This window comes from Lepisosteus platostomus, chromosome 2 (assembly GCF_059453375.1).
Source record: "Lepisosteus platostomus isolate fLepPlt1 chromosome 2, fLepPlt1.hap1, whole genome shotgun sequence".
NCBI classification, from domain to species: Eukaryota; Metazoa; Chordata; class Actinopteri; order Semionotiformes; family Lepisosteidae; genus Lepisosteus; species Lepisosteus platostomus.
Window position 1 is genome coordinate 56,284,021 of NC_142612.1, and position 13,857 is coordinate 56,297,877.

Consider the following 13,857-nt stretch of genomic DNA (forward strand, 5'->3'; position numbering starts at 1 on the left):
TCACCTACGCCAGATACTCCTTTGCCGATGCTGAAAGATTGATAAAAGGGGATGAATACAAGTAGGCAAAGCTAATGAAATTGTCAGAGACTCTCCCCGCGGGGAGACAGTGGGTGCTTCTTCAAACTCTTCCTTTTGGGGAATAAGGCTTGGAGATGATAAACAGGCCTGAGTAAGCCTGTCTGATGAACATCTATTATTGCCATGCCTGCACAGCTGTTTCTCTGTATCTGTAGCTGCAGTTTTCCCTCATAGCCCATTCTAGTCCTGGAGCTAGCTCCTACCCCATGCTTACAGTAAGAGATTTATTCCACTGAAATCTCTGCGAGACCAAATCCGGTTTTTATGGAGCTTGCCTTGGCAAGAGCATTAGTGTAGAACAGGGACTGCACAGCAAGAGCATATGCAAGCAGTGCTTGTCAGCTAAAAGTTGTTTTTTTAATCACTAAATAACTTTTTCACAAGGCCTAAGCAATTCTCTATATCTCTGCCACCACCAATATCCTATTATGGTACAAACAATGTGTTTGTTGGATGTCAGGGCCTGAGAGAGAACTGCAGTTTTTAACACAACAGGAGGACCCTGAAGCATCACGAAATAAAAGATTTACATGTTGACATTCTGGTATGCTGAATTATTCCTCAAGGGATTGTGTACAGTACTTTTTTAAAACTGTGTGTGTCCTTAAACAATACAAATCCAGAGCTTTTTCACATTTCTTAAGAACATAGAATGGTTTCAGATGTGAGGAGGCCAATTGTGTCCCTCTAGCTAGTTGGGTACTAATGGCTAATTAGTAAGAATAATCACTAAGCAGATATTTTCATTCTCCTGTTTTTATTCACACATTAGATTCTTTTCCAGAGCCTAGCAATTACCTAGCCCCATTTCTACTGCTTTTAAAATATTCCACATGCCTCTGTTGCAGTTCGTTTTCCAGGAATCAAAACCTACATTGACCCAGACACCTACGAAGACCCGACGCAGGCTGTGCACGAGTTCGCGAAAGAGATCGATCCTTCGCGCATCCGAATCGAGAGAGTGATCGGAGCAGGTAGGAAGTCAAGGGTTCAAGGCCAGCTGTGCTCACAAAAGAATTAAAGGGCTTCAGCTTAGTCCACTGGTGAGGGGACTGCACACCAATAATTGTACACACGTTCAGGCTCACATGTACTGTCTTTGTAGGTGAAAGAGCAAGGGACATGTCTGAGGAGGTCTTCAGGAAGCCTGACTATAATCTGAATTGTTCCTTATTCCTTTTTATCACCCTAATTGTAACGCTGTATGTAGAAAATGGAGAATGGCACTTCATCCAAATGTACAAAGACAATACAGTTTCAGTGCAAAGTAATATTAACAACCAAAAAGTAAACTGAAAGAAAAGAGGAGAAAGGAAAACAGAAACAGACCCGAAGCTGAATGACACGTGCACAGTCCACTAGAGTGCATGCTCCCAGCGAAAGCCAAGTGCATTCCCAGAGACCTGTCTCTCTCTCTCAATGCCGTTCAATGGCCAGAGAATAATTGCTTCATTCAGGACTCGTGACGTCAGGAGGGGGGTACTCTATGTCCTGGTGCAGTGCCAGTTTCCGAGGAGCCACAGCTCCTCTCCCACTGCAGCCATGATCTGCAGGACACGTTTGACACTGAACCTTCCTGCTTTTGAAACATTTCACAGGGTACCTAATCCCATATGACACTATAGAAAGCCACCTTTTAGATCATTTGACTCTTGGACGTGCATTGAGACGAAGGCTTCTGTGAAAAAGATACCGGATTTAAATGGATTCGAAAGTTAAATGTGCTACACAAATACAAGCTATTGCAGTGTTGTTTTAGGCTCACATGCTAATATTTTAATGATACAAATGATCAAAAGTGAAGAAATCAGATGTAATAACATCTCGCTATTTCATTTACTCTCTTGTTTTCACGGATGTTAAAGACAAATATATTTATAGGAGTTAACCTGTAAAAGGTTTATCTATTTAAATGTTTTCTCTACCTAGTTTTTGTTTTTTCATTAAAATCCTATTAGAGTCTTTCCCTTAGAAGTTATGTTTATGTTCCATTCCCTTTAGTTTATGTATTTATTAAATATACGTTGTATATGTAATAATGTGAAAATATCAAAAAAGGCATTTTTCAAATGCTGCAATTCTCTTTTTGTTGAAATGAATAACTAACACATGAAGTTGGGCGATAATCATATTTTATTTTTACACGTATTGCAATCATCTTCGATATTTAGATGCTGAAGGCCTGTCTGCTACAAGAGATTTATTAAATGATACATCTGCACTTCCTTGTGTACTGGGAAAAAATCCCTTCACTTTTAAAAAGTAAAAAAAATCTTCAGAGAAGAAACTTTTGATAGAGCAGAACAAACAAACTGTCTTTCTTTGGCAGGATAAATAGTAGGTTTGGGAAATCAAAATGAGAGTTAAGATGAGGAAAAGAAATGGTTTTAATTTTTTAAAGAAACCGTAAGAGTGCCACCCAGCGGCTGGTATTTGTAGTTTCATCCCACAATGTTCTGTCGTGAAAATTGATTAGCTCAACATATAATAATAGAACAAATCACATAATACAAAAATGAAATTACACACATTCTGATCTCAAGCATTTTAATCGATAGAAAATTAAGGTTGGGTGTGATCTGCTAGAAAAAAAAGCTGAAGTCAGGGCCAAAGTAACCGCCGTCAATAAGTAGTCAATATTCCTCATTGTTGTTGAGGGTTAGCAAGTGTACAGTACAGATTGAATAGATAATGTAGAGCTTCTCTATCATGCTGTAAAAAAACTCCTATTCAGAGGTCCATTGTAACATGTGCAGTAGAGCATTTTTCTGCTGCTGAAGGGTAGTTCTGATGATAGTGCAACTGTCTTTCAGGGGAGTTTGGAGAGGTGTGCAGCGGGCGTCTGCGAACCCCAGGCAAAAGAGAAATCCCTGTGGCCATTAAGACACTGAAGGGAGGCTACGTGGATAGGCAGAGGCGGGACTTCCTGAGGGAGGCGAGCATCATGGGACAGTTCGACCACCCTAATATTATCCGGCTGGAGGGGGTGGTCACCAAAAGTAAGAAGGCCTTAAACACATCCATGTCCATCCACTGCCTACAGTATGTGTTTTTATGGAAGGTCTATCTTCCCTGTCACCCACACAAAGCCAAGAAACAGAATTGCTCTTCTTTTTTGCCTAGACATCCTAAATTAGGAACTAGAATGCTAGATGATAGGGGAAATAGCTTCAAAATATAGTAGCATTGTATTATTAGCTAGTGGCTTGTGAAATCATTGCTGTAAAGGTCAAAAGCCTTAATCTGATTGTGTATTCACAGGACAGAATTGAGAAGGGCTTTATATTGAGGTAATTTATCAAATTTAAGTGCTAACTCAATATAGTGAACAAGAGTTTATTGCCTCTGTAGGGATACTCTGGTTAGACTTAAAGGCCTTGTGTAAAATGTACTGTTTTTATAATGCAGAACTGTATTTTCAGTTCTGACTGCATCATGGTGTGGCTCTTAGCGCTGTTACTGTGCACAGTTCTTGGGTCCTGGGTTCAATTTTGGAGCATGGGCATCTTCTGCATGAAGTTTGCATGTTACCCCTCATGGGTTTTCTTCAGACACTTTAATTTTTCCCCTCCTTACAAATATGTGCTGATCTAGTGTCCCTAAATTGTCCCTGAGCGTGTGTAGCTGTCCTGCGATGGAATTTTGTCCTGTCCAGAATGTAGTCCTTCCTGACTTCCTGTGTTCCTGGGATCAGCAGCTCCAGATTGTCATCATGCTCACCAGAAATGAGGGCATTCTAAGGGCTTTCTGATAGTGGATGAATGCATTAGTTTCCTGGTCATAATTCTGCTTGTTTTCCAGGAGCATGAGTGCTCTCCGTGGTTCTGAAAAGCAGTTTCATTACTTCACCATTATCCTTTCTTACCTTATTATATACTGTACCAAAATTGCTATCATGTTTTTTGAGGGTCCAGACACCCATCCATTTTTTAAATGCTGTTCTAACTCCAATTCATTGTTGCAAGGGTGCCGGAGCCTATCCCAGCAAGCAACGGGATGCCAGTCGATCACAGGGCACACACAGACATGAAGGTGCACACACTCACAGTTTTCCGAGAAGCCAATTAAAGTTGCAGTATGTCACAGTCTTTGGACTGTGTAAGAAAACCAGAGTCCACACAAACTCCACACAGATAGCACCCTAGGTCTGGATTCAACCTCCAGATAGCACCCTAGGTCTGGAACCTGGGGCTCCAGTGTTGCAAATGCTAACCATTGTGCCACCAATGGGTGCAGACGATAACTTAGCATAATATGTCCAAAGGCAGGTGAATATAAGAGAATCTCGTGTGAATGTGCATGTGCATCTAGCTGTTTATCAATTCAAAGTTGTAATATGAAGTAATCCAAGAACACACTGAATAATCAATAATCCTTAACACAGAATTGTTAGGGTTAAACAGGTTAATTTCTTGTGTCTGGTGAAAAGTGCAATTATTTGTAGTATTGCTTTTGATACTAAGTAGTGAAGTGATCTTTTAAATCAACAAAAGTATTTAATTCCACATTGACATTTAGTAGAGCATTATTTATCTATGGTAAGAAACCTCCTGGAAAAAATCAAGGTTGCTACTGGAAGAGGTGTTAGTGGGGCCAGCAGGGGGTGCTCACCCTGCAGTGTGTGTGGGTCCTAATGCCAAAGTATAGTGACGGGGACACTATACTGTAAACAAGCTCCGTCCTTCGGATGAGACGTAAAACCTAAGTCCTGACTCTCTGTGGTCATTAAAAATCCCAGGGCGTTTCTCAAAAAGAGTAGGGGTGTAACCCCGGCGTCCTGGCCAAATTTCCCATTGGCCATTTCCAATCATGGTCTCCTAATAATCCCCATCTATGAATTGGCTTCATTACTCTGTTCTCCTCACTGATTGCTGATGTGTGGTGAGCTTTCTGGCGCACTATGGCTGGTGTCGTATCATCCAGGTGGATGCTGCACATTGGTGGTGGTGGAGAGGAGTCCTCATTACCTGTAAAGCGCTTTGAGTGGAGTGTCCAGAAAAGTGCTATATAAGTGTAAGCAATTATTATTATTATTATTATTATTATTATTATTATTATTATTATTATTATTATTATTATTATTATTATTGAGTAAATCCTGCAAAGTCTAAAGTCAAAAGCTATTTGGTTTACAAAAACAAAAAGATCATTGTATTTTGTTTTTCCTTTTTTAGTTTTACTTTTCAGTATGTCATTAATTCTAATTGTGTCTTTTAAGAAAATCTCCTTATATAAAGATGGGAAACCCAGGTAAATTTAATGACAAGATTTCCTCAGGTTTTGTGCAATACAGGCTTGGGCGAACGCATGATTTCTTCTCCTATATTCATCTGGGCAAGAACACATTTTTCAGTGAAGCACATGAAAAAAATTTACCACAGTGTACTCTTAGCATGAAAGGAAAGATCCAATTCATCAGTGCCAGGTAATGATTAAGCTGATGAGGTCTCTTAATTGCACAGGTTTTTTTCTGATGGTCAGTAAATGGCTAATGCTGATTGACTGCCATATTTTGCTTTTAATAAGTTAAATAGTGTATAATTTCCATAATTCAAAATATATTTCGAAGCAGACCAACGAAAGTTCAACCACCAACAGATATGTGTATAAAAGTCATGATTTCTTTGATTAAAAAAGCTTTTTTAGCTGCAGTAATAGCTTGTTCTTATGAAAGATAGTGCAGTATATCCTTTCTTTTGATGACTCAGGGTTGAAAGTAATTGCTCACTCTACCCAGGAAAAATAATATAGCTGTTTTTAATCTATTTTCACTTCAGTGAACTTCTTGGCAGGGACTAAAATGACTATAGCCATTACAAAGTGGGCTTAATCAGTTTGTTTGCATTCCAGATGCTTACTAATGTAAGTATGAATTGTGAGCAGCAGCTTTAAACCTGTTTTCCTTTCTCTTTAAACTGTGAAGTGTCTGAGACAGACCTTCCCTGTGCAAAGGAACAGAACTCTGTAAATGGCAATTCACTACCGACTGGCAAATGAAACACAATCAAATCTATGACAACCAACTTTAAAATAGGGGGGGGGAAGACAAAAGAAGAGATGAAGTGTAGTTTTAGAAATTCACTGGCTTCTGTGGCCAACTGGAAGGTGTTTTAGGTAGTTTTGTGAAACTCCAGCTGTAATTTGTTAATCAGTTTATTTACTTCATAGTCCTTACACAGCATAAGCACAAGGGGCACATTATGCAAAATTTAAGGCTGGGATAGTTCCAGTGTATCTGCAGCTTGCTGGATTATGTCAGGCTCTTTAAAAGCCCTGAAGGTCCTGAAGCATAACTAAAACATTATTTCCAGCAATCCATAACTTTTCCTTGAGCATCCACAACAATTCAAACTGCTAGTGCCGAAAGAAAAAGAAAATAAGAGGGACGAGGAAGTGATGCTCAGGTGTAATGCTCTTTCTTGTCTCTTGATCAATCTAGATCATTTTCATTATCAATCAATCATTCTCGGCTATGCCAGCCAGTGTATACTCGCAGACAGGACTATAGCATAGCCAGTTAATAACTAGTAGCAGTTTGTACAGGATCTTTTTATAGGGCTTTTAACAGGACTGAGTGGTAGACCAAGGAGCACCAGGAGACATAATACACCACTATTTATTTCTACCAATAAGAAAAAACAAAATAGAATAAAAAAGTTACAGGATTAAGAGTACAGCACAAACATTAATTCAGCAATTACAAATTGCATTTGAGTAAAGCATCCTGATTGACTGCTACGTCTTATCTCTGTGGAGTATGTTCAATAGCTTACCTACAAAGCTTAATACTTTCACTATATAGTGTTAGATACATGAAAAAAGTATATTTTTACTTTAGATTCAAGTTTGTATTTATATAGATAAGTAGTTAGTTTTGTTGTTAATTTCTCAATACAGTCATATAAAAGATAATACATACAATACAGATCCTAGCTGTAATTGAGTCCTAATTGAGTTGCATCATTAGGTACAGAGACAAGTAAACAGACTGCTCTGGTGCTGTTCCCCGGACCAGTGGGCCTCAATTTTGTGGTCTGATCTCACACCTGGGAATGGTGTAATTGATAGCTGGTGTGTCATAGCAGGTCTACGGTCGGTAAAACACAAACATGGAGAGAAGGAACAAAACCAGTTCCCTTTGCTTCCAGTGTTCTTGTGAGAGCTCTTAGTAGGTAACTCAAAATCTGTTTATAAAATTGTTCAACTGTAAAGCAAAAAAACGAAGAGTTTTTACTTTGCTGCCCCATTTTTTGGAGGGCAGAGTATATCAGAAGAATGTCTAAATCTGTAAATAAAATAAGATGGAGTGAATGAATTACAAATAAATCACTTAGACAGCAAGCACTGAGCAATCTCTTTCTTATTTTCTTCCAGTTCCCCAGACCATTAAATCCAACCAGAAAAGGAAAGTAACATTAAAAGTTGGGCACTTGTGTAGCAATTATAGTATGAAACAGTAATAAATCATTTAATTAATATTGGGCATTTTATTTTAAAAGGAGAGGAAAGATCCTGATATGTTGCTAATTTCCTGTTATTCTTCTTCCAGACTGTTAGCAAATTGTTCCAATTAGGTTCAAATGATGACTTTTTTTACCCATTTTCCAAAAACGCTGATGCTGAAGTGTTATCCAGTTTTGTAAAATTAACATTTTTATTTTATAATTGGTCCTCAACTTTTTTTCTTCTGACTTTCAAGTATGTGATCAGAATTAATTAACATTATTTTCTGCCTTCTACAGTTTTTAATGCTTCCTGTTTTACGGGTACAAAGTTGACCTTTCTGGACACAGTGGTGTATTTCACATGCATTGTGCAGTTGTCCTGAGGCCTGTGGTAGTTGAGGAGGGCAATTACTTCATTTATCTTGCTGGATATAATAACAGCAAGCCGGGATTTCCTCGAATTTAGAATATAGAACATGGAATTCAAAAGCTGGAAACTGTGTCGATTATTCAGCGACTACAAACATTCTGTCCCCATTTCCAAAGGAACCACTTGGTTAAACCAGACTTCTTCTTATTAAAAGAGACAAGTTGAATTTAGTTTTTTGCATTAGCATCTGGGCCTGACGTGGAGAGTGAGCCATCAAAATAATCAGTCCCAAAAAACGGCTGCATAAAGTGCCACCAGTGCACTGCTTTACAGGCTGCACTGAAAAGAGGACATAAACACAAACTATGGCAGTTTACACCAGTGGCTCAGATCTTTAGGTTCAGTTTTTCCTCTCACTGCAGTTTAGGACCATCTGTTGTTTTTGGACTTGTTCTGCTGCTTTGAGGACTAATTAAGAAAGGCTGGTACTTAAGTGTGATTAAGGAAAGGCAGGCCTACCTGTACAATAAGTGAAACTGAATTTCCCAAATTCTATTAAAAAATATTATTATAAGTTTGTTATTTTAACGGTCAATTTGCTGAAATTTGGGAGCATTTGAAAAAATGAACACAAATTCAAGTCTTTGTATTAAAGTTGATTTTTATGGTTGGGAGATTCATAGTGTTCTGGGGACTCATAATCTGAGTCACATGTTACAAGTTATTTACAAAACATTGGCATGGTGCACTTAGTAAATACAGATTCTGAATTAAAAGAAATGAGAAAGAATTGATGTGAGAAATCAGGTCATACCAGTTTGCCTAGAAAGTAATTCGATAGAAGGTGCTAGCACTTCACCACATCATCATAAAAAGTCAAGTATTGTCTCATGGCTAATTAGTGCAGTTTCAGAGTAAAGAACAGGAAACAGCTTAGACACAAGCATCTATTTGTTTGCGCTAGTTATAACCTGAACACAAAATACAAGACACACTATTATTTATAAAGACTACAAGTCCCTGAGTCCAGATATTCTACAGTCCGCATACAGTAGATCTTCATTTGTCCCTTTAAATCTGGAACAAGCTAAATGCCAACTAACGAAGACACAGTTGCTTAAGAAGATAATTGTAGTTGCTAGATAATAAAAACCCTTCCACAAGAGGCTCTCTGCTCTCTGGTTCTATTGCTAAGCTGAGAGAACCATTCCTCTGAACCAGATAATGCAGAGTTACAAGGATTGCCTGGCTGCTATTGAAAAGTAATAAATATTCCCTCAAATATAACAAACACAGTACTCAGTGTTCAAATACTTTGAAAGCTTTCTGTCTTCAAAGAGTGAGACTGAATTGCTGGAGCTTTGGCCTGTAGGAATGTGAAGTTCACTTACTGTGGCTTTGCTTCTTCAGTTCTGGAGGATGAGAGAGAATTATGATGCAGTAACCTCTGATATACCAAACTCACTTAGCTTCTTATTTTGCTTCTATGCTGAAGCATCTTTCACAGCAGCCTCCAGCCTTTTCCACATCCTACTCAAAGTAAAGAAGTTCAGTCCATGTGGCAAAACCAGCCCTTCAAATCCAAATTCAAAGTTTTTTTTCAAGACAGTGGACCTGGGTGAACAGAATCCTCAGGTTATGCAGAACCTGTATTGGTATGACTAGTATATTCCAGACACAAAATAGCATGTTTAAGACCATCACAACATTGCCTGTCGAAATTCTGTACTGCTCTTCTTAAAAAAAATACAATAAATGGGCACTGATTAATATTCCTGTTGAGTTTTGTAAGGTTGAATTTGGCACATGTATAGATCCTTTTTTTAACCATGGTTTCTTTACCAGAGCCCTCAAATTATCTCTGGAGAGAAAAGAGCCATATTGATGGGCGGATCAGAGTGAAGGCAGGAGATTGGGCACTGCTTGAGTGTGCTGGCAGCACATATCCCAGTGAACTCCTGTTTGAATCCCCAAGCTGAGCTGAGCAAGAACCAACAGTCTCTTCGGGTGCTAGATTGTTTTGTACTTCAGCAACATATTCATTTGCAATTTGTCCTGGTGTAAATGGTATAAATCCCAGAGGCTTTTTGAAAGATTTTCTTGGTAATTATTTCTCTCCATCGCAAATGCCTTGCTACTCATTAATGCAGTTATTGCCCTTTTCTTCGTTTCCTAGCAGTGCTGTGTAACTCAGTGCTGTGTTTTTCAGGATGAGCAGTATGTGCTGTCCCACTGAAAGGGTCAAATGATGTGTGAAACTGTCCTGATCGCTCACGCACTACAGGGAGTGAATAGATGCTCATGTGTCACCTATTGTAAAGAAGATTTAATGTTCCCTAAAGTCAATAGATCTTTATCACTACATCTTATTTAATCAAAGGCATTGAAGAAAAACAAGTCAGAATAATTATGGCCCACAGAAAAAGGAGAAAAAGAGATATTTTAATGTGTGTGTGTGAGAGAGATTCATCTCAGTTTTGCAAAGTGATCAATTGACTGGAATTACTGTTGCATGTTTTTTTTAACAACACATCTTTGGTTTTAATTAAAATACGTAGTGAATGTGTATCCTATCGAGAACCCCTACATAGGGAAATCAGTATGAATTCAGACAGCTGTTCTTCAATGGTAAGAATAAATCAATCTAATCAGCACCAGTTAATTCGCCACAGGAACCACAGTCTGAAGAATCAAATAATGGACTTGTGCAGCAATATGTACTGGAGGTTGATTTGAATGGTTGCATGAATGCCGATATTCTCTTGCTGCACAGCTATTTCAGATCCCCTTATCCATAGAAAAACAGAGAGGAAACTGACTTGTAGCCAATGGAGTCTTAATTACTTTGTCAGAGAAAGTATCATATCCCTTTGCCTAGGTTTTCTGTTTTCCAGACTCATAATCATACACTAGTCCTTTTTAACTCCCATTACATGATGGCAAGGCATGTGTATTCTATTGGCAAGTTCTAGCTAATTACGTCATTTAAATTTGGCAGTTTGAAAACAAATAAAAAGGGCTAATTCCTTTTTGTGTGTGTGTTCAAATTTGGCATACGTTAAACCTGTATAGTATGTTGTGCAGGATATTAATTAAAAAGCACTTTACAGTTCCAAACAGCTCAGCCTTCCACACCACGCTTGTATCTGTGCCTTTCATGTAATCTTTTTTTGATTAGAAACAGGACAAAGTAGTGCACAAGCATCCCATTCATGTAGCAAAGCACACAATGAGTACAGAACTGCTAGCAGCTGTGAGCCAGCAGAAATCCAGCCATCTAAAAAATGAGGACATTAATTTGGAAGGTTAACTTCCATGTTATGATTTAATCATTTGATGTAGATTGATAGATGGTTTTAGTATGTTTAATTATTTCTCAGAGTTTCACTGCATTTTTAAAGGCCATGATTAAATTCCACACCCATAAAGACTAATCTATCAGTCTGGCAGAAAATAATCCAGACAGACTAAAATTCCAAAGGTTGCTTTAAGAATTGCAGGAAGGTGAAAAACAAACAAAATAAGGTGCTGAGGTCATTAATGAAATATTTTTCTGTCATATGATGTGTGAAAGGCCAGTATGGTACTGTATATGGAGTAGACAGTAAATGGTGTGCCCAATGTTCTGTCTAGTTGGTAGCAATTTATTTAGAAGTAGTTTCACAGGAGATAATTGTCAAATATGACCATAATAACTATAATATGATCCTGCTGGCAGGTGCATGCGCACAGTATTCCTTCCATTTCCTAGCTAGTTTCCCTGCATTTAAAGTAGCAGTCGACCTGCTAAGCTTTCACTGTCTCCTAATTGCTGCTCTGCTCTCTTGGTTGCACAGAAAGGGAGCTGAACTATGTTCGCTGCTAAGATTAAATGGGATTTGTTGTACTTTAAATGACTATTTGATGGATTCATCGGTTTCCTGAAACAGAAATTCAGAGATCCGGCCCAAGTTAGATCAGTCTACATGCTATGTAAGCATTAATCAACAGAGGAGAAGGGAAAAAAACAGACTGCACATACTGTACAGTGTTTTCAAGGCCTTCAAGATAGTGTGTCTATAATAAGAGCCACAATGAGCACATTGCATGCACTGTACTGTTCCTAGAGATCATAAATTAACTGTTTATCCAGAATTTGATATTTGGATTCTAACTACTGTAAGTTAATACATAGTTGTGCAGAACCAAAAAGAAATCAATTGGGTTTTTTTTCCTATATAAGCTGTTTATGCATGTAAGAAATTGAAAGGCATGTAAGAAATTGAGTCTTTCATTGCAGGACATTGTGATTTTGCATAAGTTCTAATACACTTACAGAAGACATGTGACCTACATGATAATTATTTTTATTTTTTCCACCCCAAACTGTATGGACCACTTTGTGAACAGAGTTTCATGTGCTACAGAAACCTTCACTGATCTGAGTGGGAAAGGAAGAATATTTCACATATTGGATCTTGCTTATTAGACTGCAGTAGATCTTGGATGTGATATTTTCTTCACAGCAGCCAAAAAACTGTCTTCAATCTCTAGTAATTAAGTAAATTATGGTATCCAACTTAAACAAGGAATTCCATAGGTTGAAACAGGTTCCTGCCCTTTTATTCTGGTTTATGTAAGAATTACCAATTTTTTTAAGCCTTTTTACCCCTTCCTAAAATGTAAATAAAGTGGATTACAAAACATTTCACAAAGAATTTGCAGAGGTCCCCCTTTAGCTACAGCATAGAAAATATGAGATGTGAATATTTTCTTTAATCTAATTTGAAAGGTTGTTTTTTTTTTTGCTTCTCTCACCATTGAAGTAAAGAAAGACCATAGATGTCTCACACATTTATTTTTGTTTTAATTCATTACAGGTGATCTTCTTTAAACATATCAAAGTCTATTGTAGAATCTTTTCTAAACATTTCCTCTGTCATTCCAGGCAGACCGGTAATGATTGTGGTTGAATACATGGAGAATGGATCTTTGGATTCCTTCCTGCGGGTGAGATGATGCTTTTAGCCCCTTAAGGCATTTGAAGAGCAGGTTGTTTTAAGAACTGATTTCAACAATAATTATTACAAAAAATTATGACACATTGATGCTTGAGTCCATTAAATGAAAAAGTGGTGGCTTTCCTCTTCTGTGGCCTATTTTAAGTCATTCTAGAACTGTTAATTTACAAATGGATGAGCGTCTCTTCATAGAGAATCCCATTATCATATTGTTTGAGAGCACTTGTGTACAGTAGATATACGCATTAAGTCATCTGGTGCTTTTGTAGAACAATCACTTCTAAAATATGCAGATTTTGTTAAAAGCAGCTTACTTGCTTATTCCTTTTCGATAGTTTCTGCCTGCTACAATAAACGTTTCCCCATGCTTAATTATAGCTCCTTTCTCACAAGGCAACAGGTGGCAATTGCTGCAGTTTTTCAGAGATTGCGTTATCTTTTCTGGGATAAAGAAACCTGATGCATTTTTTTTCTTTTCATGAAAGAGATTAGCGTTTCCCCTGGGATTCCTGAAAGCTCTCAACAGATGGAGCTCTGAGCAGCACTGGAACAGCCTTTACCTTTTCTCAGTTACTAATTAGTTAACCTGCAACCCCCACCACCCCACCCCCAGCTCCCAAAAAAAGACATGCGGCGAGTTTGTAAGAGATTGCTTTCAAAATGCTGGAGGTGTTTTCATTGAAGACTTGATGGGAGGGGTCTCGTCCTTCCAACATTGAGAGCTGTTCCATCTGTCTGTCCCCTGCAGAAGCATGACGGGCACTTCACAGTGATCCAGCTGGTGGGCATGCTGCGGGGCATTGCCTCCGGGATGAAGTACCTCTCTGACATGGGCTACGTACACAGAGACCTGGCCGCCCGCAACATTCTGGTCAACAGCAACCTGGTCTGCAAGGTGTCCGACTTCGGGCTGTCCCGCGTGCTGGAGGATGACCCTGAGGCTGCCTACACCACCAGCGTG

General features: G+C 38.5%; 1 protein-coding gene across 1 annotated transcript in view; it reads left to right on the forward strand.

Annotated features, from left to right (window-relative positions):
• Window positions 1-13,857, forward strand: part of epha6 (eph receptor A6) — a 294,006-nt gene that overhangs the window by 260,976 nt on the left and 19,173 nt on the right. The window contains exons 10-13 of the mRNA XM_088608898.1: window positions 930-1,055; window positions 2,895-3,080; window positions 12,824-12,885; window positions 13,645-13,854. Of these exons, the coding sequence (XP_088465024.1) occupies window positions 930-1,055; window positions 2,895-3,080; window positions 12,824-12,885; window positions 13,645-13,854 (584 nt within the window). The remainder of the gene's footprint in view (window positions 1-929; window positions 1,056-2,894; window positions 3,081-12,823; window positions 12,886-13,644; window positions 13,855-13,857) is intronic.